Genomic DNA, 21,447 nt, shown 5'->3' with positions numbered 1-21,447 from the left:
TGGATAATCTGAAGAGCAATCTGATTCTTCTCATTCCCTTTGGGACAAAAAGAGAAACCTAATCTAAGGTTGCTCACACTCACAACTTGAATTATATTTGTCCCACTATTTTTTAATTTATTTGTTATTATCAAAATTGAAAAAAGGAAAAATAAAATCCCTTGCGGGATATATTCTTCCCTGTCCAATAAAATTACATAATTCTTTCAGTAATAATAAAATCAGATAGAAAAGAAAAAAGAAGCAATCATGGCAACCTATCTGTTGTGACCAACATATTTTCGGTCCTTTCATCATTCAGTCCCTTAATTTCATCTGATCAAAATTTTCCATATTTGGGCCCCACATAATCTGGGTCTTTCTTTCATTGTTCCTTCCACTTGGACTCTATTATTTGTGCGAGTGTTATACACTTTTGACTTTCCCTTCTTCAAAAACAATACAAAAAATCGAATATCAATTATATATATTTTTTAAAAATAACAACAGTTAAGTCTAAGTCAATATAATTAAGATCTAATTATGAAATCAATTTATGTCCAGGTGAGTAAAAATTTACAAAGTGCTTCCACTGGAAGATTTTTTTTCCCTGATATATAAATAAATATCTAGTAATTTTTATATGTTATTGTAGAGGTGTAATAAGACAGGGGGGAGTGGTGGTCCATCAAACTATACTGCTCATTTGCCTTGTATATCAAGCAACCTCGTAATTCTTCTGTTCCTCTTTCCATCTCTCTTCCTGCAACATTCATGGCAAAAGAATCATGATCAGCAGCACTCCCTCTCGAAACCCATGTGAGTTCTTGCCATTTTTTTTTTCCTATTTCTTTTTCCATAATCTCTCCATCTTTCTCTCCTTGTCAAAAAGAAAAAAACTTGCCCTCTCACACATCGTAGGATCTAACTCTATATAACCTGTTTTATATATATATATATATGGGGAAAAAAACTGTATTTCTTTCCCCAGATATCGTCTTCATTACTCAAAATTCTTCTACTGCCACGTTCGAAATGTTTTTAGCATTTTCTATATAACTTACGGCTTGGGGTCATTTTTTTCATTTCATAACTTTATATAAACCATTCAAAAACTTTAGCCAATGGTTTTAAAATTTTAATCTGAATCCAATTTAAGCTGATATGTTGGTATATCAAATAAGTTTTTTAAATTTTAATACAGATATAGGGTTGGGCTGCTTTTGAATGTGTGTGCATCAGCTGTGAAGGCCGTTTCTTCCCTTTTTTGCTTTAGTAGTCAAGACCTCTAAAACAAAGGTGTGGGAGACCTTAAGCTTTAGAGAAGAAAGGAAAGAACCCCCTCCCCCCCCCAAAAAAAAAAAAAAAAACAGACAACTGGGTAGTATTTTTCTTTTCTTTTCTTTTTTCCCTTTGCTATATATCTTTGTTTCTCTCTCTTAAACCGCCTAGCAACTTGAGGTTCTACTTAAATTAGCAAAGGCTTTAAAGGTAGTGTGCAGTTTTAGGAAGGGCAACCTTTTTTTTTTTCCTCACTCGGGGCTTCAGTTAAAGTAAAGCTAAGTGAGGGAATTCCGGTGTTTTCTAAATGGTTAAAGAAGGTTTATAGCTCAATCTCACTGTTACATTTTCCTCTTTTTCCCCTTTCTATCTTCTCTAAGCAATACTCTTTCTCTTTTTTCTTATTAACCAGTGGTTGTTCCTAGTGAGAAAATAGAAAATTTTTCTTTTGGAGCATATTTCTCTTCTGGGTATTGCATAAGTTTCTTGGTTTTTTTTGTTTTTGGATTGGTTTAGGTAATTACAAAGATAGCACCTTTTGCTGATATATTAAACATGTGTATTTACATATATGACATATGGATTTTCTTTTTTCTTCTTTTATTTTTCATGTGTGCTGAGTTAAATTAGAGGTTTTGATATGTTCTTCTCCTTTTTTTATATGGTTAAAATATGATCTGAAGTTATAAAATTCATATATCTATTAAACTCATCAGTTTGTTTTCTTTCTTCTTCTTTTTTTAAGGAATTTCAGATCTAAACAGGCTTGTGGTTTATGTTATATAGAGAAGCTAACTGGGATATGAGTAGCTGGCTGCTGTATAAAGTTGGTCATTTCATTGAGGATTTTAAGAGTTTGAGGGAAAGAAGATAGCATCTGCCCACACCAAAGAAAGGGCCGGGGAAGAAGATATCAGAAAGCAATGAATAAGAGTAACCTGATGAGCTCCATCACCAGCTCTCATCTCATCGATGCAAAGCTCGAGGAGCATCAGTTGTGTGGATCCAAGCACTGCCCTGGTTGTGGAACCAAGCTTGAAGGAAAGCCGGTACGGATTTCATCACCAATAATCATAATATTCTTGGCTTCAACACCAAGGGTTTGACAAAAGAAAAGAATCAAGGAAATATATGAGAAATATACTTGTATTCTAATCAAGGATTTTTTTTTACTATATTCAAACAATAGATTTAAAGCTTTCTTCTTTATCTCTTTATTTTGTTTATTCTTTCCTTTTCTTTCTTTTTTTTTTTGGGGGGGGGGGGTGGGGCTTTAATTTGAACTTGATTCTGAACTGAATAATGAAATTATTGCAGGACTGGTTAGGTCTACCAGCAGGAGTGAAATTTGATCCGACAGATCAAGAACTGATAGAACACCTTGAAGCAAAAGTAGAAGCTAAAGACATGAAATCTCACCCTTTGATAGATGAGTTCATCCCAACTATTGAAGGAGAAGATGGGATTTGTTATACCCATCCCGAGAAACTCCCAGGTTGTCCTAAAATCCCTCGCTAATCTTGTTCGATTGCTTCCATCATTATTCAATGCTTTTAGGTCTGACTATATTGTCAAACCTCCGTCATGAATTCCAGTTTCCAGGTTATTCTGCCCTTGTCTCTTTGTTTGTTGCACCTAACTTTGATTTTTGATTTGTTTTTTTTCCCCTTTCTTGCAGGAGTGACCAGAGATGGGTTGAGCAAGCATTTCTTTCACAGGCCATCAAAGGCCTACACAACTGGGACAAGAAAGAGAAGGAAAATTCAAACCGAATGTGACTTACAAGGTGGAGAAACAAGGTGGCATAAAACGGGGAAGACAAGGCCAGTCATGGTCAATGGCAAACAAAAAGGGTGCAAGAAAATCTTGGTTCTCTACACGAATTTTGGGAAGAACCGAAAACCCGAAAAGACTAATTGGGTCATGCACCAATATCATCTTGGTCAACACGAGGAAGAGAAAGAAGGAGAGCTTGTGGTGTCCAAGATATTTTATCAGACTCAACCAAGGCAGTGCAACTGGTCTGATCGAACTAATGCTGCCACAACTGTTGATGGAACGACCAACGTGGTCATCGTCGACCCTAATAATATCAGACGAGATAGTGGCATTCGAAGTTGTTCTTCAAAGGAGCAATTAATCCCTCTTAGAGATGAAGTGTCCGGAGCTGGGATTGCCGCCGCTGCTTTATCAAGTTTTGCCTCTGCCATGGATATTCAACACTTGAAATCTGATCATCATCTGAGTTTCACCCCGTTTAGTAAAAGCTTCGACCAGGTACTTTTTTGTTCAATTATATACAACGTATTTTCTCCCCTTCTACAACTTCAAAAAAACTTCAACCTTAATCGATAAGTAACCACGAAATCAAGACAAGACATTGACGTTTGTGTCTTGTAATTGTTTTGATATTATGAATAAATCTAATAATTTTCATGAAAGCATATTCAAGTAATTTAAACATCAAAGTTTTCTTGTCTTGCATAAAATAAAAGTAAAAGAAGAGATATTAAAGTTTTAGGGTTGCTTTTCTATTAGTCGATTGCTTGTACATATGGCATTTAGAAAAAATAAACTATATGGACCTCACTTTGATTATCTTTGTGAACTAACTATTCTTTCTTTACCCACCAATAGGACCAATATTGAAACTGAGAGTAAAACTATAGAAAAATTGAAAGGTAGATAAAATAAAGGAATTGAAGTAATGCAATATGTATATGTTGCGTTTGAAAATGGACTAAATAGCAAACTGTTTCTTGGTGGGGAGTTGTCTATTGCAGGTGGGGCTTGCAGAAGCTTCAGCAGCAAGGGAAACTCCGACACAAGGCACGGGCCAAGAGATACCGGAGCATCATCGGGGGCCAAATCATATGGCCCATGATCATCATCATCATCATCATCTTCTTCTCCATCATCATCAACAACAGCAGCAGCAGCAGCATCAGATTGCTACCACGGCGTTCCACATTAGCAGGCCATCGCATCCCAGTTCCACCATCATCTCTCCACCTCCCCTTCACCACACCTCCATCATCCTTGACGAGGACTCCTTTCATGTCTCAAGAATAATGCTACAAAACGAAAGTTTCCAGGTAATATGCCTCATCATTATTATTTATTCATAAATTCTGGCCATGTAATAATATACCGGTAGTGTAATTAATAACTTTTCTCTAGAAACCACAGTGTTTTTCCCATGCATGCCACACTTATGTGTCTGCTACAGCACTTATTAAGCTAAAACCATCGTTAACCCAATCATACATTCTTATAATTACGTTCAGATCTTGATTATAAATGAATCAATGGGCCTTGAAAGATGAATTGCTTTACACCTTTTAATCATCGCTGCAGACATGACTTGGATAATTAATTTTGGGTTTACTTATATGCAGCAACAACAGGAGCAGCAAAGTCATAAACTGGGAGGAAGGTCTGCAACAGGTTTGGAAGAACTAATAATGGGTTGCACTTCAACTGATATCAAAGAAGTGAGTATGAACTTCTTCACCTTTGATAATTTGCCATAATACCTACTAAGCAAGGGAAGAAAATAAGAAAGAAAGAAAAAGTAATATGATATAAAAAAAAACAAAGGATAAAAAAAGGAGGTGAATAAAGAAAACCCTAAATTCTTTAGTAATATTATTCTTAAAAATATAAAGACAGCAGAAACCAGGTTTCTTTTCTTTTTTCTATTTTAGGAACAGTGTATCATATGTATATCTTTTTCGTTTTTCATGTTTTGAATCAGAGTAATGGCATTCAGCTTAAGAGTGTACATAGCTTTTTCGTCGTATAAAATTGAACATAATATGTGCTTTTTGTCATCAACAATATAACCTGAAGTCTTCTTTACAACTTTCTTAAGATTCATCAGAAATTAATACGTTAGGCCATCTTTTTATAAGGGTTTTAACATTTATATAATTAAGATTCGCTTAATAGGTCTCTAAAGATATCAGCTTAAGCATTCTAGGATTTATTTTAATATTTAATATGATTTTTTATTGAATAATATTATAATACATTAATTACACTTTATTTTTATATTACGTTCATATATATATATATAGAATCACAGTTAAGATAATCACAAATCTAAAAATTAAAGTATGCCTGATAACAGCAGAATGTGAAACCATATAGCCTTCAAATTAATTTAAAGCTTGAAACAATATAGAATCTCCTTTTATATTTATTTCCCTTTTAGACAAAAAAGGTAGTTTGGTTCCTTTTGTTTTTCTTTGAATATATGTTGCTAGCCAGAGCTGTAAATTCAGGAAAAAAATGCCCCCTTGTGACTATAAACTGCAGGAAAAGAAAAAGATCAATATAATTTAAAAAAAAAAAGTAAACAACTGTATTTACATCTATTAATATTAGAAATCACATGACATAAAAGAAAGTACCACAAACATAACTTAAGACTGAAATGTATTATAATATGAATTACTAATGCATAGAAAAGTATATATAAATATAGAATAATTTAATCACGTTGGGTTAATGAGAAAGAAATGAATGCATGGCAAAAACATGAAATCTTTTTTTTTACCATGCATTGCTTCATAAGATTAGTTGACTGGAGAGTGGGAGAGTGGACAAAAAAAGGCAGCTTCGTCCTTTGTTGTTATTAGGTGAAAATATTGTTGTTAAAACCCTTAAACCCTAACTTTGTTTATCATTTTTGGGCAGGAGTCATCAATAACGAACCCACAAGAAGCTGAATGGTTGAAGTACTCCTCTTTTTGGCCTGACCCTGACAACCATGCTCATCATGGCTAGAAAGAAAATAAAGCAAAAAAAGAGAAAAAAAAACTTACACAAACAAACAAAACCTTACAAAACATCAATCACTATAATGACTATGAAGCCTTTCTCTAGTTAAAGTCCTTTCAAAGAAGTGAAAAAGAGAGAGGCCATATATATATACATAAACTACTATATATAGCTTGCTTCTTTTTTTTCGTACTTTTTGAATGTGGGGAGGCCTGTTTTATGACCCTCAAAGTCTCTCAAATCTCAGCTTAGTTACCTGTACAATATATATATGTGGTTCATGTTGGAATGAAAGAGAAAAAAGAATAAAAAAAGAAAGCAGGAAGAAAAGGCTGCTATTTTCTCTGACAAATAGGACTGAAGAAGACCCAAAGCGAAATCCAAGCAAGCCCTGCATCAAAATCATCACCCTTATGATTATTATATCATCTTTATGCCTATACCTATTATTTTATTATTTCAAGGACACTTGTATAATTTCTTTTATTTGTTCTTTTTTTTCTTCCTACCTTTTTAAAGAAATATACTGCAAATTCCAACAAACTACACTGTTAATTGCATCGTTTGTTAGTCACCTTTTTTTTTTCTTGTAAAATATACGGGAAAAATGTTAATAGTCTACTGATATATTTGAATAAAATGATATTCCCAATTCTGGAAAAAATTATATTTATAACCAAATAGTTTATTCAATACAAAGTATTAAGATTAATTATTATTGGCAAATATACAAAAAAGCCCTTAAACTATTTTTTATAGTTAATCAGGCTCCTATTCAAAGATTTTTACCCATAAAAGTCTTTGCTTTTAATTAATATTAAAGTAAAATTATTTTAAATTTTAGTCTATTATTTTAATTTCTTGTTGATACAATAAAAATTCTATACATTTTTAACATCAATGTAAAATTTAAATGAGTAATCAAATTTCTCAAAAGAGTGACTAAGTGTGATATTTAAATTTTAAAATATTATTTTGTTTTACTTTAAAAAGTTATTTTTTATTTGATAAATTATTTCCATCAAATTCACATCAGAAAAAGATTCAAATTAGTTTAAGGTTTCAAAATATTTTTATTTTAATATTAAAATCAAAAATTTTTATGGGTAAAAATTATAGATTAAGGGTTTATTTGGTTATAAAAATAGCCTAAAATCTTGCTTAAACAAGGTATAAAACTTTAATTAAGGGTTTTTTTTTAAAATATTAGCCATTTAAGATGATAATAGCAAAATAATAGTTTAAAATTTTGTTTATCAATATCTAGAGCTAGACACCAATCAAACAGACCCTTCAATAATATAAAAAATTATATTTTAAAATCATCATCATATTTTAACATTTTCATGGCAAGGTCAAAACCTAGAAGTAAAATTCTTTCTTGGATTGCTTTGTCCCACAATCTTAATACCTAAGGAGACAGCACAGCAAGACTACCATTAATTATGCTGACCAAATCAATGAAAAAAAAACTATAACTATTATTGCTGATTAATGATGCATGAAGGTCAAAGTTGGTGCAATATTGATTTATGAGGTAAAGTATTGTATTCAATATTTATAAATCGTTTTACCTTTAGTGACAAATGGCCTTCTTCTGAGGGGTTTTAAATCAGAGCTCCTTTAGTGCTTGCAATGGTAGATATGTTTGCCTAATGAAAAGTAATTGTACTTTAAATGAGGGGTCCTCACACCTCACAAAGCTAAATTTCATCGCAATAATAAGAGTATTCTTTTTAATAAAACGATAATTAATTGCTTATGGTTCACTAATTTTATCATCTATTTCAACTTTAATGAATTCCCAATTCAAAATTGCCCTTGTTAATAATTGCGATTACTCTTTAACCATACATCGCTAACATCATATTCAGGTGACAAATAGGATGTTAATTAACACCAAGAAGTTACTTACAACATTCTTTTTATCTTTTTTTTTAGCATTTATTAACGTTGTTAAATTAAGTTAATGATAATTTTTAAAATTTACTCTCTTTTTTTCAAGTTATAATAAAGTAGAATTCGAATTTAAAATTATTAAAATTTTAAAAAATATTTTTAACATACCTAATTAAAGTGTATAACACTTGTACACTATTTAAATATTAACTCTCTGTTTCTTTGAATGGACTAAATTCATATATGATACACCATGATTTGTCTGTAAGTGGTTGCCATACTCCTAATAAAGGAGTTTTGTTTGGTTGTTTGCATTTAGATTATATCAAAAGGATGTGGGGTTTCATTAGTTTTTGTTTTTGTATTTATTTTTCCTTTTTCTAATTTGGAATATTGGAATCTTTCTACAGTACAGCAGCAGAAACCACATTTTAAAAGCAGAATTTTATTAGGTTAATTGGGAAACTTCTTTACTGCTTTATATTATTATACAGATAGCAAATTAAATGAACTTATCTCCCCACACAATTCAAATCCACAAAGGCAAAGAAACAAAGTGACACAGAGAGAAAGAGAGAGAGTAACGTGCATGTTAGCTTTTTTAGCTTTCAGGGGACGTGCATGAAATAAAGCTAAATAGAAGATATAGAGCAAGGCAGCTTCATCGTAGTTTCTGAAAGGAATAATTAAAGCACTGGAAACAAGGGTATATATGAGCAGACAAGAATAACCTTTTATGCATGCTTTGAAACGACCCATTCTCTCATAACTTATTGGAAAAAAAATTTTCTTTTTTCTTGTCATTTTAGCATATAATGTAATCTCTACATTTGTCTACTTACTACATATATATCCATTGTATTTTCCACCATCATATATATACTTACCCGCATTGAATATATATCTGCTAATCAAATACATGTGAAAGAAATGGGGTGTAGAGATGCTTAAGGTTGGTATATATATAATACATGTTTTATGTTTTAAAGAAAAAGAGGAAAATCCTAGTAGGGATGGTGGGGGTGGTGGGTTATAAATAATAGAGTGAGAAAAGAGGAAATATGTCTCTTTCCACATGCAATCCAAATAAAAGTGAATGAAATGTCTTGTTCAACCTAAAAAGCTGATATTCAATTTCTTTAGCTTTATGGGGAGATTTGGGTTTGCTTTTAAAAGGGAATAGAAAGAAGTGTATTAGCAGTGTTAGGGTTTTGGGGTTTGCAGAGATTTGGTCCCATAAAGAAGTTGCAGGTAGAATTGTGTAGTGCGATAAGGAATATAACAACATGGGCAAAGCAATGCCCAACTTTTATTTATTCTTCAACAGCAATGTCGAGGCCAGGGCTAGGCCAACAGCTTCTTTTTAGATATAGTAAACCAGCACCCACTGATCTCTGCTTACAAAGCTTTTTTGAAACAAATATTTATGTATTCCTAGTCTGAAGTTTCAAATATGTACATTTTGCCAATATATGGTCACTGTTTTTAGAAAGAAAAAAAAAACTATCTTTATGAATACTTTAAGCTGTTCTCGATCGATCACTTGCATGCCTGTGCTAGTAACGGTCTCGTAGTTCAAGTTTGATAGCTAATGTTTTGTGTTTTCTTGAAGAGGGTGAAGGGCACTAAAGTAACCTTCCTTTTTGTAACCTTTTGATTTGTATTCTGACATATATAAGTCTATTTTGGCGCACTGTCGCAATAAACTACTCAATGGGAGAGGTGCTGGCGGTTGTGCGTAGCAGTTAAGACTCTTTCCTGTTAAAATGTACCTAATTGGTTGTAGTTAGGAAAGACTAGTGGGCATTTCATGCATAGATGAACAATCCAACAAATTATATAATAATGCAAAACAAAAGCTTTATGCTACATGATCAATGATGTAACCCATGCCATTGTCATCAGCCTCTATCAGATTTTAAAGAGAAAGTGATTGGCGCAACAAAAGGTGAAAGGAACATTTGGGATGGCTACTTCTATATAAGCCCATTTTCTTTCTTAATATTTATATGAACAGTTTTAAAATAAGCAGCCACTAATGAGGGTTTAGGGAGGACTGTTAAAATTAATCCAATTTGTTTAGATTAAGACATAAAGCTCCGATTATAATATTAACTGCGAGATGAAGATAAGGTTTGGGTAAGATTGAAATGGATACAGTAGTTAGTACTTGAAAAAAAAAACATGCCGGCATCTGTTGAATCGCAGTTGAAATGTATGCAAATTTTATGAATATTGAACTCCACTGATGAATGATCAGTATCAAAATGAGACTTTGGGAATAAGTCTTTAATAAAAGTGCAGTGCATACAAGGAATTATCAAGCAATGTTTGTAGTATTCTATACCCTTTAGAGTAGTTTCCTATCCAGAATCTGACCATGATGAAGGTTCCTGATCTTATAAGACAGGGAAATAGGGTTGGATTACAAGGTTCTCTTTATTGGTAGTTAGACAAGGACCAACGCTTGAAATAATTAGTCAGCATCAATCAAATTTGTTTTTTTGCGCGGGGCCTTGGACCTGTAAATATCTTGTCTTGTTGTTAATCTCCGTACAAATCCTTTCCAAACTATTGCTGTTGCTAGGACTGATTGGTGCAAAGAATCTTGGCTTTTGGAGCAAGTTTCCAAAACTTCAGCCTGGAAATTTCATCTCTTTGACAACAACAATGGCCATCACATCAAAATGAGATAAGGTTTGGCTGATTCCAAGGTACTGAACAATACAATATAGCTTACCCATTTGGAGACCTGTTCGGAAATACAGGCTTGAATCCAGATGGCTTAAAACAGGGGATTAAGCTACTTCATATAGGGCAAACCGTCCTACAAAGTGAAGCGTATGCTTTTCACAATTGAGTCAAAGATAGATTCATGGATATATGAAATAGTACAGTTGATTGTATAAAGGATACTCATCTTATACACATCTATTATCATTGAAGAGAAACTCTTATAGCTTTCTTTGTTTTTATAGTTTTCCTTCTGTTTCTTCCATACACACTTACTGGAAAAGAGATTTTTATAAGACCTTTACAACCTATACTTATTTGCATTTTCTATACAAGCAACATCCACAATGGCTGTTGAAGGAGCAGCAAACTCAGCAAGCACGTGTTTCACTTAGCGTCCCATTCACAGGTCCAGAAACACCGGAAACTTTCAACGATGCAAAAAGGCATGATAGTTTGGATAGTCTAGCTATCATGGGCCTGGCTCTCACCATTCTGGGCATAACCACAAGCTCCTTGCCGGTAATATTATCAAAAGTATTATGATAGCCTTCAAGATCTTCTTTTGTAATCATAACTGCATCTGCTGTTGGGGAGTGTGTTGGCTGTCGGTGCCTGCTATACTCCATAACTGCCTGCTCCAAACCATTTACAAGCAAGAAATAAACAAACGGGAAGAAACACAACTCATTCATGCTTGTGACAGGTAATGAATTCTATCCGGAAATATAGAGTAACTATTAACAGGCCATTCATAATGCTCATAAAACCTTGTCCTTTTTTTTTCTGTGCATACAGCAATTCATGCATAATCTAAAACTAAAACTGACCAACACAAACAGAGCCATTAGTATCATATCATCAACTTCGTGTTCTTCCTACTATGTGGGGCACAAAATAACACCATCGAACTTACTTTCCATTGTGAGGGAGCAAGCAAAACTCGAGGTCTTCGAGACTGAACATATTCGAGGGCGCCTGCAGGTGTCATCTGCTTATGCTCTACCTGCAGAATTTAAGACAAATTCACTCGTATAAATTAAAATCAAATCTGGGGCTAACGTCAGAGGTTACTGAACAATAGTTAGTAAAAAAATACCAAATAGCAAAGCACAACGGTGGTGCTTCTTCCTCGTCCAGCTTTGCAATGAACATAGGTGGTTCTACAGCAACATGCATTCTCTACAGCCAAAAATGGAGGGGGAGAGGGGACCAAATCGAATGAGACGGCTACTGTGGTTAACAGATTCAGAGATTGTTAAAAGAATTATCTACTCACTATGAATGAAAGCCACAGCTTTGCTTATATCTGAAATTGAAGGAGCAAATAAATAATCTCTCGTTGGAATTACTAGGTGATCAATTCCATGAGCCTGCAATAAAAGCATAAACCAATAAAATTAAACATCAATACCCAAGAAAATAGAAAACCTTTTTAAATCGTTAGTTTAATAAAAAACATGGTAACAATCTAAGAAAAAACTTACACGATATAAAGAAGTGGAAACCAGAGTTTCAAAAGGTTCATTCAGAGTGATCACCCCACCAACGCCCAATTGCTTCAACCGTCGAACGTCCTTGGGAAACGGAACCGCCCCCAGCAAAAGAAACTGAAATTTAATAAAAAAAGAATCGTTAAAAAAAACTATCATCGGTAGAACAGAGCACAAGTAAAGGATCCGTTTTTGCTGTCTGAAAGTCACAGTTTTTAATCGACCACCAAAGGGGATGAATACTGATTTGGGGTTAATAAAGAAAAGAAATGATAGATGAAGAGGGGAAATTAAGGATAAGATTAAAGAAAGAAAAAAAGAAACCTGGTCAACTTCGTCCCACCATCTGAATTCAGATTGGATTTTGTTTCTGAAAACATTGTATAAAAGGGTCGGGTAAAACAGGATCCGAGCACCTGCTCCGACTAGAACTCTCTTCGCGTCGTCGACTCTAACTATCTGTAGCTGCTTAACGCCGTCGTTTCGCCGATCATTCTCCACTTCATCCAACTCCTCGATCTTCATCTCACGATAACCAAGAATTGGATTTTCTTTTACTTCCACAGATGGAAATGAAGATAGTTTCGAAGAATTCAGAAATTATGCATGGAATTGGAAAATTAGAAACCTAAAAAAGATCTGAAGGATTTACGAGGCAATCGGAAAAGATAGGATACGAGAGAGCGTGGATCTCACTTTGATACGAATAATAATAATAATAAAAGATTAAATTGTTACAGTACTTTATTTCGATTATTGGGAACATAAGTACGGATACAGAAGATTTCAATTATAAAAGCACTTGTAGTTCTTTTAATTTACAGTAGTACCCTTTATTTGCATATGATCTTCTGATTATGCATCTAAATTTAGCTTACTATATTTTCTTTAAGGATTATTAGTTATTTATTAGTTAGATAGTGACAAAACAATACCCCTAATGGATTTTTTAATTATGTTATTTTTGGATATTTTCTCAAAAATTAAAATTAAAAAATATTTTGATTCCCCAATTTTATTAACTGAGCTATAAATATATGTTATTAGTTAAAAGTTTGTCAACAAGATGATTTGTAATAATTCAATAAATAAATGGAACAGAAAAAAGATACAAGAGAGAGTAAGCTGAATATTAAGATGGATAATTGTCTGCTTAATCACAAAATTACAAGAATATTATAATGTTTGTAATTGTCAGTACTTTTTTTCCCAACAAATAAAATTACATTATAATAACCTTCAATTCTTTTTAACTCGTGATTCTGTGTTCTTTATTTGGGTTTGTCAATATTTTCATATGAATTTGGTTTTATAGTTCCAAATGTTTGATCTATCACCTTTTCTTTCATGATAGTATATTAGACCGTATTTACAAAGAAAACTTTACAAGGAACTCCTACTATATAGTCAAGTATGTCAAAGTTTCTTAAGCACTTAATCTCACTTGGATGCTTATAGACAGCCCATGCTGATCCGACTATTAATATTGACACTAATGGAGGGCTAAGACCATTTCTAATCTCGAAATATCTTCTAAGGCAGTTAAACCTTAGTCAAAGGCGGTTTAAGGCTTTTCTAGGCCATTCTCCCGCGTAAGAAGTTGTTCTAGGTAATTTTGGACAGTTTCAGGTTCATCTGTCTCGGTTCTTATATGTCCCAAGCCATTCTGTTGCGCGGAAGCGTGTGAAAGAGTAAAATTATTGTACTGAAAAATCACACTAAGTTCAATTCCCAGGAAAGAGAGGTGGATCACGAGGATCGCTTACATACCAGATCTTTCCTAGCCAGAATATCCCTCTATCGTAATTTAATAGCACAATAAATCACTACAATGACACTTGCAAAATATGCAGAACAAAAATAAAGAACACTAGAATTTTAACGAGGTTCAGCAAATTTTGCCTACGTCCTCGGGCACTACCAAATATATTTCACTCCAAAAATACAAGTGAAAGTTTACAAATAGGGAGAGAGAACAATTGCCTTAAGTAGAGAATGGCAAGTGTGGGATGAAGAAAGTAAGAAATGGTTAGGCCTATTTATAGTTGAGGTTCAAGGATCAACTTGCAATGTCCCTATACAATTAGGGACCAAAATTGCAATTATCCCATGCCAACTTTTAACCCAACTTGCCAACCAATTTTACTTTCTACTTTCGGTGCCCACCCTTTTTGACTTTTCAAACAATGGGTGGGTTCCAATAATCTCCACCTTGAAGATTTGATTAGGATAATCTTATCTTCACACAATTCTTTCTGCCTTTGACAACAATACTTGATAGTGCCTTCTTCAACTGTTAAACTTGCAGGATATTAATCAAGTTCAAACAATGTTCGAACTTGGTTGCTGTTACCACCTTGGTCATCATATCTGCGGGATTATTTGCAGTCTTGATCTTCTGAAGACAAATTTTCCCCTCTTCAATAATTTCCCGCACAAAATGGAATCGTACGTCGATATGTTTTGTACGTGCATGATAAACTTGATTCTTTGCTAAATGAATAGCACTTTGACTATCACAATACACGTTAATATGCTCCTGAACCAACCCCAAGGTTTTAGCCATACCTTGTAACCAAATAGCCTCCTTTACAGCCTCTGTTACAGCCATGTACTCGGCTTCTGTGGTTGACAATGCAACTGTAGACTGTAGTGTAGACTTCCAACTTATTGGTCCTCCAGCAAGTGTAAACACATAACCGGTGGTTGATCTTCGCTTGTCCAAATCACCGGCATAGTCAGAATCAACGTACCAAATAACACCTTTACCAAGTGTATTATCCTGCTTGAACAGTAATCCAACATCCACGGTCTTCTGAATATACCGTAGAATCCATTTCACAGCTTGCCAATGTCCTTTTCCAGGATTATGCATATACCTGCTCACTATACTAACTGCCTGTGAAATGTCGGGTCTTGTACACACCATTGCATACATCAAGCTACCCACTGCATTAGAATACGGAACTTGCAACATGTATTCTCGTTCTGTATTCGTCGAAGGAGATAGTTGTGCAGAAAGCTTGAAATGAGAAGCCAACGGGGTACTTACAGGTTTGGTCTGCTCGTTCATGCCAAACTGCTGTAGTACTTTCTTCAAATACTGCTTCTGAGACAAGCTAACTCTGCCATGAGCTCTATCTCTACATATTTCCATGCCAAGAATCTTCTTAGCTTCACCTAGATCTTTTATCTCAAACTCGAGATTGAGTTGAGTCTTCAATCTCTCAATCTCAACTTTGCTCTTAGATGCTATTAGCATATCATCAACATATAAGAGCAAGTATATGAAAGTTCCTTCTTGTAGCTTCTGAAAATATACGCAATGATCAAATTTACTTCTTGTGTACCTTTGCCCTTTCATGAACTGATCAAATCGCTTGTACCACTGCCTCGGAGATTGTTTCAATCCATAAAGCGACTTTGTCAGTTTGCAAACCCAATTTTCTTTATCAGCAACATTGAATCCATCAGGCTGAGTCATATAGATTTCCTCTTTCAAATCACCGTGTAAAAATGCTGTCTTCACATCAAGCTGAACTAGTTCAAGATCGTATTGCGCAACCAAGGCTAGCAAAATTCGAATAGACGAATGCTTCACAACTGGAGAAAACACTTCATTGTAGTCTATTCCTTCTTTCTGAGCGTAACCCTTTGCTACCAATCTAGCCTTGTATCGAATTTCATTTTTACCAGGAAATCCTTCCTTCTTTGCATATACCCATTTGCATCCAATTGCCTTCTTTCCCTTGGGCAGTCTCACCAACTCCCAAGTCCTATTTTTATGAAGAGACTGCATTTCTTCATTCATAGCTTGCTTCCACTTTACACCATCAGAGTTACTTATTGCTTCTGTGTAAGTGGAAGGAACATCATCATCTGCAATTGGAAGTGCATAGGCCACCATATCGTCAAAGCGAGCAGGCTTACGAATCTCTCTTCTTGGCCTCCTATATGCAATTGAATCTTGTTGCTGTAGAAGTTCTTGGGTCGAAACTTCTTCATCATTTGTTCTTTCAATATTAGCTGGATCATCATTAACCTTTTCAAACTCCACCTGCTGCAAAGTACTACTGGTTTTGTCATCCTTTTGTGAATCCTCGTTCTTCATCATGGTTGATTCATCAAAAGTTACATCTCTACTGAAAACAATCTTCCTTGTATCAGGACACCAGAGACGGTATCCTTTTACACCACCAGTTATACCCATGAATAATGCTTTCTTTGCTCTTGGGTCTAACTTAGATTCTTTTACATGATAATATGCAGTGGAACCAAAAACATGTAAAGAATCATAATCAGTAGCAGGTTTACCAGTCCACATCTCCATAGGAGTTTTTCCATTTATTGCAGCTGATGGCAATCGGTTAATTAGATGGCACGCATATGTAACTGCCTCAGCCCAAAATTCCTTGCCCAATCCAGCATTGGACAACATACATCGAACTTTCTCCAGTATAGTCCGATTCATGCGTTCTGCCACCCCATTCTGCTGTGGTGTATCTCGAACAGTGAAGTGTCGCACAATGCCCTCATCTTGACATACTTGTAGAAATGGATCATTTTTGTACTCAGTACCATTATCTGATCGAAGTCGTTTGACCTTTCGACCTGTCTGAGTCTCCACCATCTTCTTCCACTTCAGAAATGCATCCAAAACTTCATTTTTTCTTTTCATTAGATACACCCATACTTTTCTTGAATAATCATCAAGAAAAGTGACAAAATAGTGCATACCTCCCAAAGAAGCCACTTTGGTAGGTCCCCACACATCACTGTGAACATAGTCCAGAATTCCTTTCGTATTGTGAATTGCTGAACCAAATTTTACCCTCGTCTGCTTGCCCAGAACACAATGTTCACAGAATTCCAATTTGCAAGAATTTGCACCTTTCAACAAGCCTTGCTTCGCCAAAGTCTGCAAAGCTTTTTCACCAGCATGTCCCAATCGCCTATGCCATAACCTGGTAGCCTCTGAATCTGCATCTTTCGCAGAAGCTGTTGATGTTGATCCAATAACTGTACTTCCATTTAAATAGTACAAGTTATTTCTTCTAGTGCCTTTCATCACCGTCAATACCCCAGCTACTACCTTTAGTAATCCATCTCTCAAAGTGATTGTGAGCCCTTTAGATTCTAGGGCCCCTAATGAGATGAGATTTTTCTTCAAGCTGGGTACATAGCGAACATCTGTCAGAACTTGGATTGAGCCGTCATGGTTCTTCAATTTGATTGTACCTACACCCATTGTCTTACAGGCACTATCATTGCCCATAAAAACAACTCCACCTTCTAGTTCTTCAAGACTAGAAAACCAGTCCTTATTAGGACACATATGGTAAGTACATCCCGAATCCAATATCCACTCATCCGTTTGACATGCCATTGCCATGCCAACCAAGCTAAAGTCTGACTCCTCATCATGCTCCGCTACACATGCATTAGAAATAGACTTGCCCTTTTGTAACTTAGGACAATTCTTTTTCCAATGCCCTTTCTCACGACAAAAGGCACATTCATCTTTGGCGGGTCTCCCTTTGGACTTACCCCTTCTACCAGGTTTGCTGCTGTGTGAACGACCTCTTACTGTTAAGACTTCTGCAGTTGTATCTCTGTGATCTCTTTTATCTTTCTTTCGAGTCTCAGATCTATACAACGCACTACAGACTGCATCAAATGTGATTGAATCTTTCCCACGAAGCAATGTGGTGGTAAGATGATCATATTCATCAGGAAGGGAATTCAACAACAATAATGCCTTGTCTTCATCTTCAAATTTCTCATCCAAATTTAGCAAGTCTGCTAAAATTTTATTGAATGAGTTCACATGGTCATTCATCGACATACCGGGTGCATACGTGAACCGAAAAAGTTTCTTTTTCATATAAAGCCTATTTTCAAGACTTTTCGTTAGAAACTTTTCTTCTAATGTATCCCACAGCTTCTTCGCTGATGTCTCCCTCATGACGGAGTACTTCTGCTCTTTGGCCAAACATAAGCGGATTGTACCACACTCCTGTCTATTGATCTTGGCCCACTCCTTGTCATCCATCTTGTCAGGTTTTTCTTCAAGGGCTATATCCAGCTCTTGCTGACATAAGACATCCAGGATCTCACACTGCCACATACCAAAATTATTGGTACCGTCAAATTTCTCTACTTCAAATTTTGCATTTGTCACAGTAGTCCTTGCTGATGACGATGCTGCTGCCATTTTTCTCCTCAATCCCAACTACTGTATACGTGAACAGTACCGTATATGTGAATAGTGCCGTATACGTGAATAGTACCGTATACGTGAATAGTGCCGTATACGTGAATAGTACCGTAAACGGTCGTATTCCCCAAGTACGAACCTGGCTCTGGTACCAATTGTTGCGCGGAAGCGTGTGAAAGAGTAAAATTATTGTACTGAAAAATCACACTAAGTTCAATTCCCAGGAAAGAGAGGTGGATCACGAGGATCGCTTACATACCAGATCTTTCCTAGCCAGAATATCCCTCTATCGTAATTTAATAGCACAATAAATCACTACAATGACACTTGCAAAATATGCAGAACAAAAATAAAGAACACTAGAATTTTAACGAGGTTCAGCAAATTTTGCCTACGTCCTCGGGCACTACCAAATATATTTCACTCCAAAAATACAAGTGAAAGTTTACAAATAGGGAGAGAGAACAATTGCCTTAAGTAGAGAATGGCAAGTGTGGGATGAAGAAAGTAAGAAATGGTTAGGCCTATTTCCCTATACAATTAGGGACCAAAATTGCAATTATCCCATGCCAACTTTTAACCCAACTTGCCAACCAATTTTACTTTCTACTTTCGGTGCCCACCCTTTTTGACTTTTCAAACAATGGGTGGGTTCCAATACATTCTCTTGCACTCTATACAATTTTTGCGTGCTCCATATGATTCTAGAGCCTTTTGCACGTGTCTAGACCTTGTTGGCTTCGTTTTGATGCCTTGGCAAGTCTGTTCTCCTTGCCACGGTGGTACTTGTAGGCTTGCTTGGTTTTAGAGGGTTTTGAGTGCTACCCTGATGTTTGAAACCCTCCTTAATGCTTCTTAAGACTTCTCCCAGCTCTAGGAGCTTTGCCATCCTTGTTGAAGAAGGCCTAAACCTCTGATTTCTACAATGCCCCTCTAGTGACTCGGTCAATGTTTTGGCCCTCGTTGGCCCTCTCAATTGTCACCCACGATCTCAACATGCGAACCACGGCACAAGGTCAACAAAAGATTAAAACTTTGGGTTAGTGTCCATGACCAATTAAAAGAGTAAAGTGACAATGACACAAATGTTAATGTAAAATTTTATAATATTTTGGTTATTAATCTAAATTCCCTATATTTTAATACAATACATATACCTTAAAAATGTTTATGTAAAGTTTTATTATGCAAAAAATATAATAATAAATTTAAAATAAACAATATAAATTATAATTCTATACATTAAATAAGATCATCCTGTGCATGTAAGATTAAGTTCCATAAAAACATACATACAAAATAATTCATTCTTTTATATTAATCAATACATCATATTTTAAGCCATACGGACATTAATCTTTTAATATGCATCAATATAACCGATACCAATCAAAATTTATACAAAAGCAAAACCTAGATTTTATTATATTGAAATGGAGAATTTCGGCCGAGTCAAGTGGCAGGAGTATGAAATTGAATCCTTTATTTAACACCCAATTGTCTAAGCCAATAGGAACCTTAGGAGGAGTAAATTTTCAAGCAGGAAGTGGCCCATTAGACTAGTTCAGGCCTCTTCTCAATCATGGCCCAGAGTTCCGGGTCAAAATTATGCAGTTTCAGTGATGCAGGACATCACATTATAACGTATAACAACATTTTTATACGTGTTTTGTTCTTCTTCTTTGAGATAACAATTTAGATACGTTGTCATAAATGAAAATTCAACTGATGCCTTGTCTTTCACATAACCCATGACATAGATGCTTCAAACAGATTGATTGCAACGCGACAAGGAAACCCCTTGAATTCTATTTGTCAGATTTCTAGTAACCTATAAATTGCCCTACTGAACTTGCAATGCAAAATCCAAAATTAAATATATTCTCTTAACCACCTCTTTATTCGTCCACCTCAAGTTACAAGGTGAAACAAAATGGAAATCTTTGTATTAAGAATTAAATTGTAATTTGTTCATTTTTTTAAAAAATATGGTAAAGTTAATTCATGTATGTTAAATTAAAAAAAGCAAATTCATCTTTCTATTAAAAGTTATATCTATTTCTACTATTAAACACTGGTTCATATACGTTAATAAGAAATATACGTAGCATCTACTTATTTTGTTGACTACTTTAGTTTTTAACAATAAAAAAGGATAGGATATTTAACAGATATAACTAATTTAGTTTTTAATCTACCGTAAATGGATTAATTTGTCTATTTTTTTAGTAAAGTAGATAAAATATAATTTAATTTTGGTACAAGAACTTCCATGATACTTTTAACATTAATGAGATTAAATTTGAAGATTTTCTTAAAATAGTGGTTAAAACTTCGATTTGTTACTTAGATAACATGGGTCCAAACCCTACAATGATAATATATATATATTCAAAGTATAGTAACGATCGAAAAGTACTTAGCAGGATTGCCACTCAGAGTGTGACTGTTGACTAAAGGAAATACGATATCGGTCCCCTTCTTTTGCTCTGTGAATGCGTAAAAGACTGACCATGGAAGCTTAGCTGCCATCCAATACTGAAATGAAGTTGCATGCGCTTTTACTTTACTCATTCACATGAAATTCTCATGTTTCTTCTCCCTTTAAATGATTACGAGCTTTATATGTACCATACTCCCACCCATCAGACAGGGAAGGGAACATTGCACGATAACTCACTTTAACAGATGAAAGAATGGTTCGTGCTGTACCATAAACATGAAAAGATTTGTTGGGTGAACCATCGTCAAGGCTCATTTAAAAGCTAGCAGGGCCCGATTGATAGGGCACCAAAAAAGGAGCAAAAGACCGGTGTTCGTTCCTTGAATCTGTCTCGATGTTAAACGATCGGTAAAAGACATTGGGCTTTAAGTTGTTTAACAGTGTTAGATAAATTTATTTATAAATCACTCACATCACATCACACAATCAATGCTCCTTAATGTTGTTGGGGATAATGCTATGATCTTTGTTGCTTCTTTATGAGAGGAAGGTTTGGAGGTTGGAGATTGAACAGATATATGTTTTAAAACCAAATTTAAGCCACTGTCTGTTGTTGA

General features: G+C 34.9%; 2 protein-coding genes and 1 long non-coding RNA gene across 6 annotated transcripts; 2 read left to right on the top strand and 1 right to left on the bottom strand.

Moving 5' to 3' along the window:
* The first annotated feature begins 659 nt into the window (after nt 1-659).
* On the top strand, nt 660-6,511 carry LOC107907169 (uncharacterized). 4 transcript variants are annotated; one of them, XM_041092119.1, is made up of 7 exons: nt 660-798; nt 2,047-2,309; nt 2,578-2,755; nt 2,939-3,537; nt 4,044-4,355; nt 4,659-4,754; nt 5,962-6,511. In XM_041092119.1, the coding sequence occupies exons 2-7, from the start codon at nt 2,184-2,186 to the stop codon at nt 6,049-6,051; spliced, it is 1,401 nt and encodes a 466-aa protein (XP_040948053.1). In that variant the 5' UTR covers nt 660-798; nt 2,047-2,183; the 3' UTR covers nt 6,052-6,511.
* Nucleotides 6,512-10,791: 4,280 nt separating this feature from the next.
* Nucleotides 10,792-12,931, bottom strand: LOC107907170 (phosphatidylglycerophosphate phosphatase PTPMT2). The gene is made up of 6 exons (XM_016834424.2): nt 12,495-12,931; nt 12,165-12,287; nt 11,957-12,050; nt 11,777-11,859; nt 11,594-11,683; nt 10,792-11,312 (listed from the first exon to the last, which is right to left on the bottom strand). The coding sequence occupies exons 1-6, from the start codon at nt 12,693-12,695 to the stop codon at nt 11,049-11,051; spliced, it is 855 nt and encodes a 284-aa protein (XP_016689913.1). The 5' UTR covers nt 12,696-12,931; the 3' UTR covers nt 10,792-11,048.
* Nucleotides 11,231-11,684, top strand: LOC121217502 (uncharacterized). Its single transcript, XR_005913585.1, has 2 exons — nt 11,231-11,383; nt 11,476-11,684. It is a non-coding gene; the product is annotated as an uncharacterized lncRNA (long non-coding RNA).
* Nucleotides 12,932-21,447: the final 8,516 nt, after the last annotated feature.

The sequence above is a fragment of the Gossypium hirsutum genome, chromosome D05 (genome assembly GCF_007990345.1).
Source record: "Gossypium hirsutum isolate 1008001.06 chromosome D05, Gossypium_hirsutum_v2.1, whole genome shotgun sequence".
Taxonomy (NCBI): Eukaryota; Viridiplantae; Streptophyta; class Magnoliopsida; order Malvales; family Malvaceae; genus Gossypium; species Gossypium hirsutum.
Note: the sequence above shows the minus strand (reverse complement) of the source record. Positions and strands in the feature narration are given on the sequence as shown.

What these genes read in the sequence shown, in the direction of transcription:
- LOC107907170 (XM_016834424.2), bottom strand. Translation starts at nt 12,695, where the DNA reads ATGAAGATCGAGGAGTTGGATGAAGTGGAGAATGATCGGCGAAACGAC. An exon ending in TTTCCACTTCTTTATATCGT is followed by an intron (nt 12,051 to 12,164) that starts GTAAGTTTTTTC and finishes CTTTTATTGCAG; the next exon opens with GCTCATGGAATTGATCACCT. An exon ending in CCGTTGTGCTTTGCTATTTG is followed by an intron (nt 11,684 to 11,776) that starts GTATTTTTTTAC and finishes TAAATTCTGCAG; the next exon opens with GTAGAGCATAAGCAGATGAC.
- LOC107907169 (XM_041092119.1), top strand. Translation starts at nt 2,184, where the DNA reads ATGAATAAGAGTAACCTGATGAGCTCCATCACCAGCTCTCATCTCATC. An exon ending in TTAGTAAAAGCTTCGACCAG is followed by an intron (nt 3,538 to 4,043) that starts GTACTTTTTTGT and finishes TGTCTATTGCAG; the next exon opens with GTGGGGCTTGCAGAAGCTTC. An exon ending in CTTCAACTGATATCAAAGAA is followed by an intron (nt 4,755 to 5,961) that starts GTGAGTATGAAC and finishes ATTTTTGGGCAG; the next exon opens with GAGTCATCAATAACGAACCC.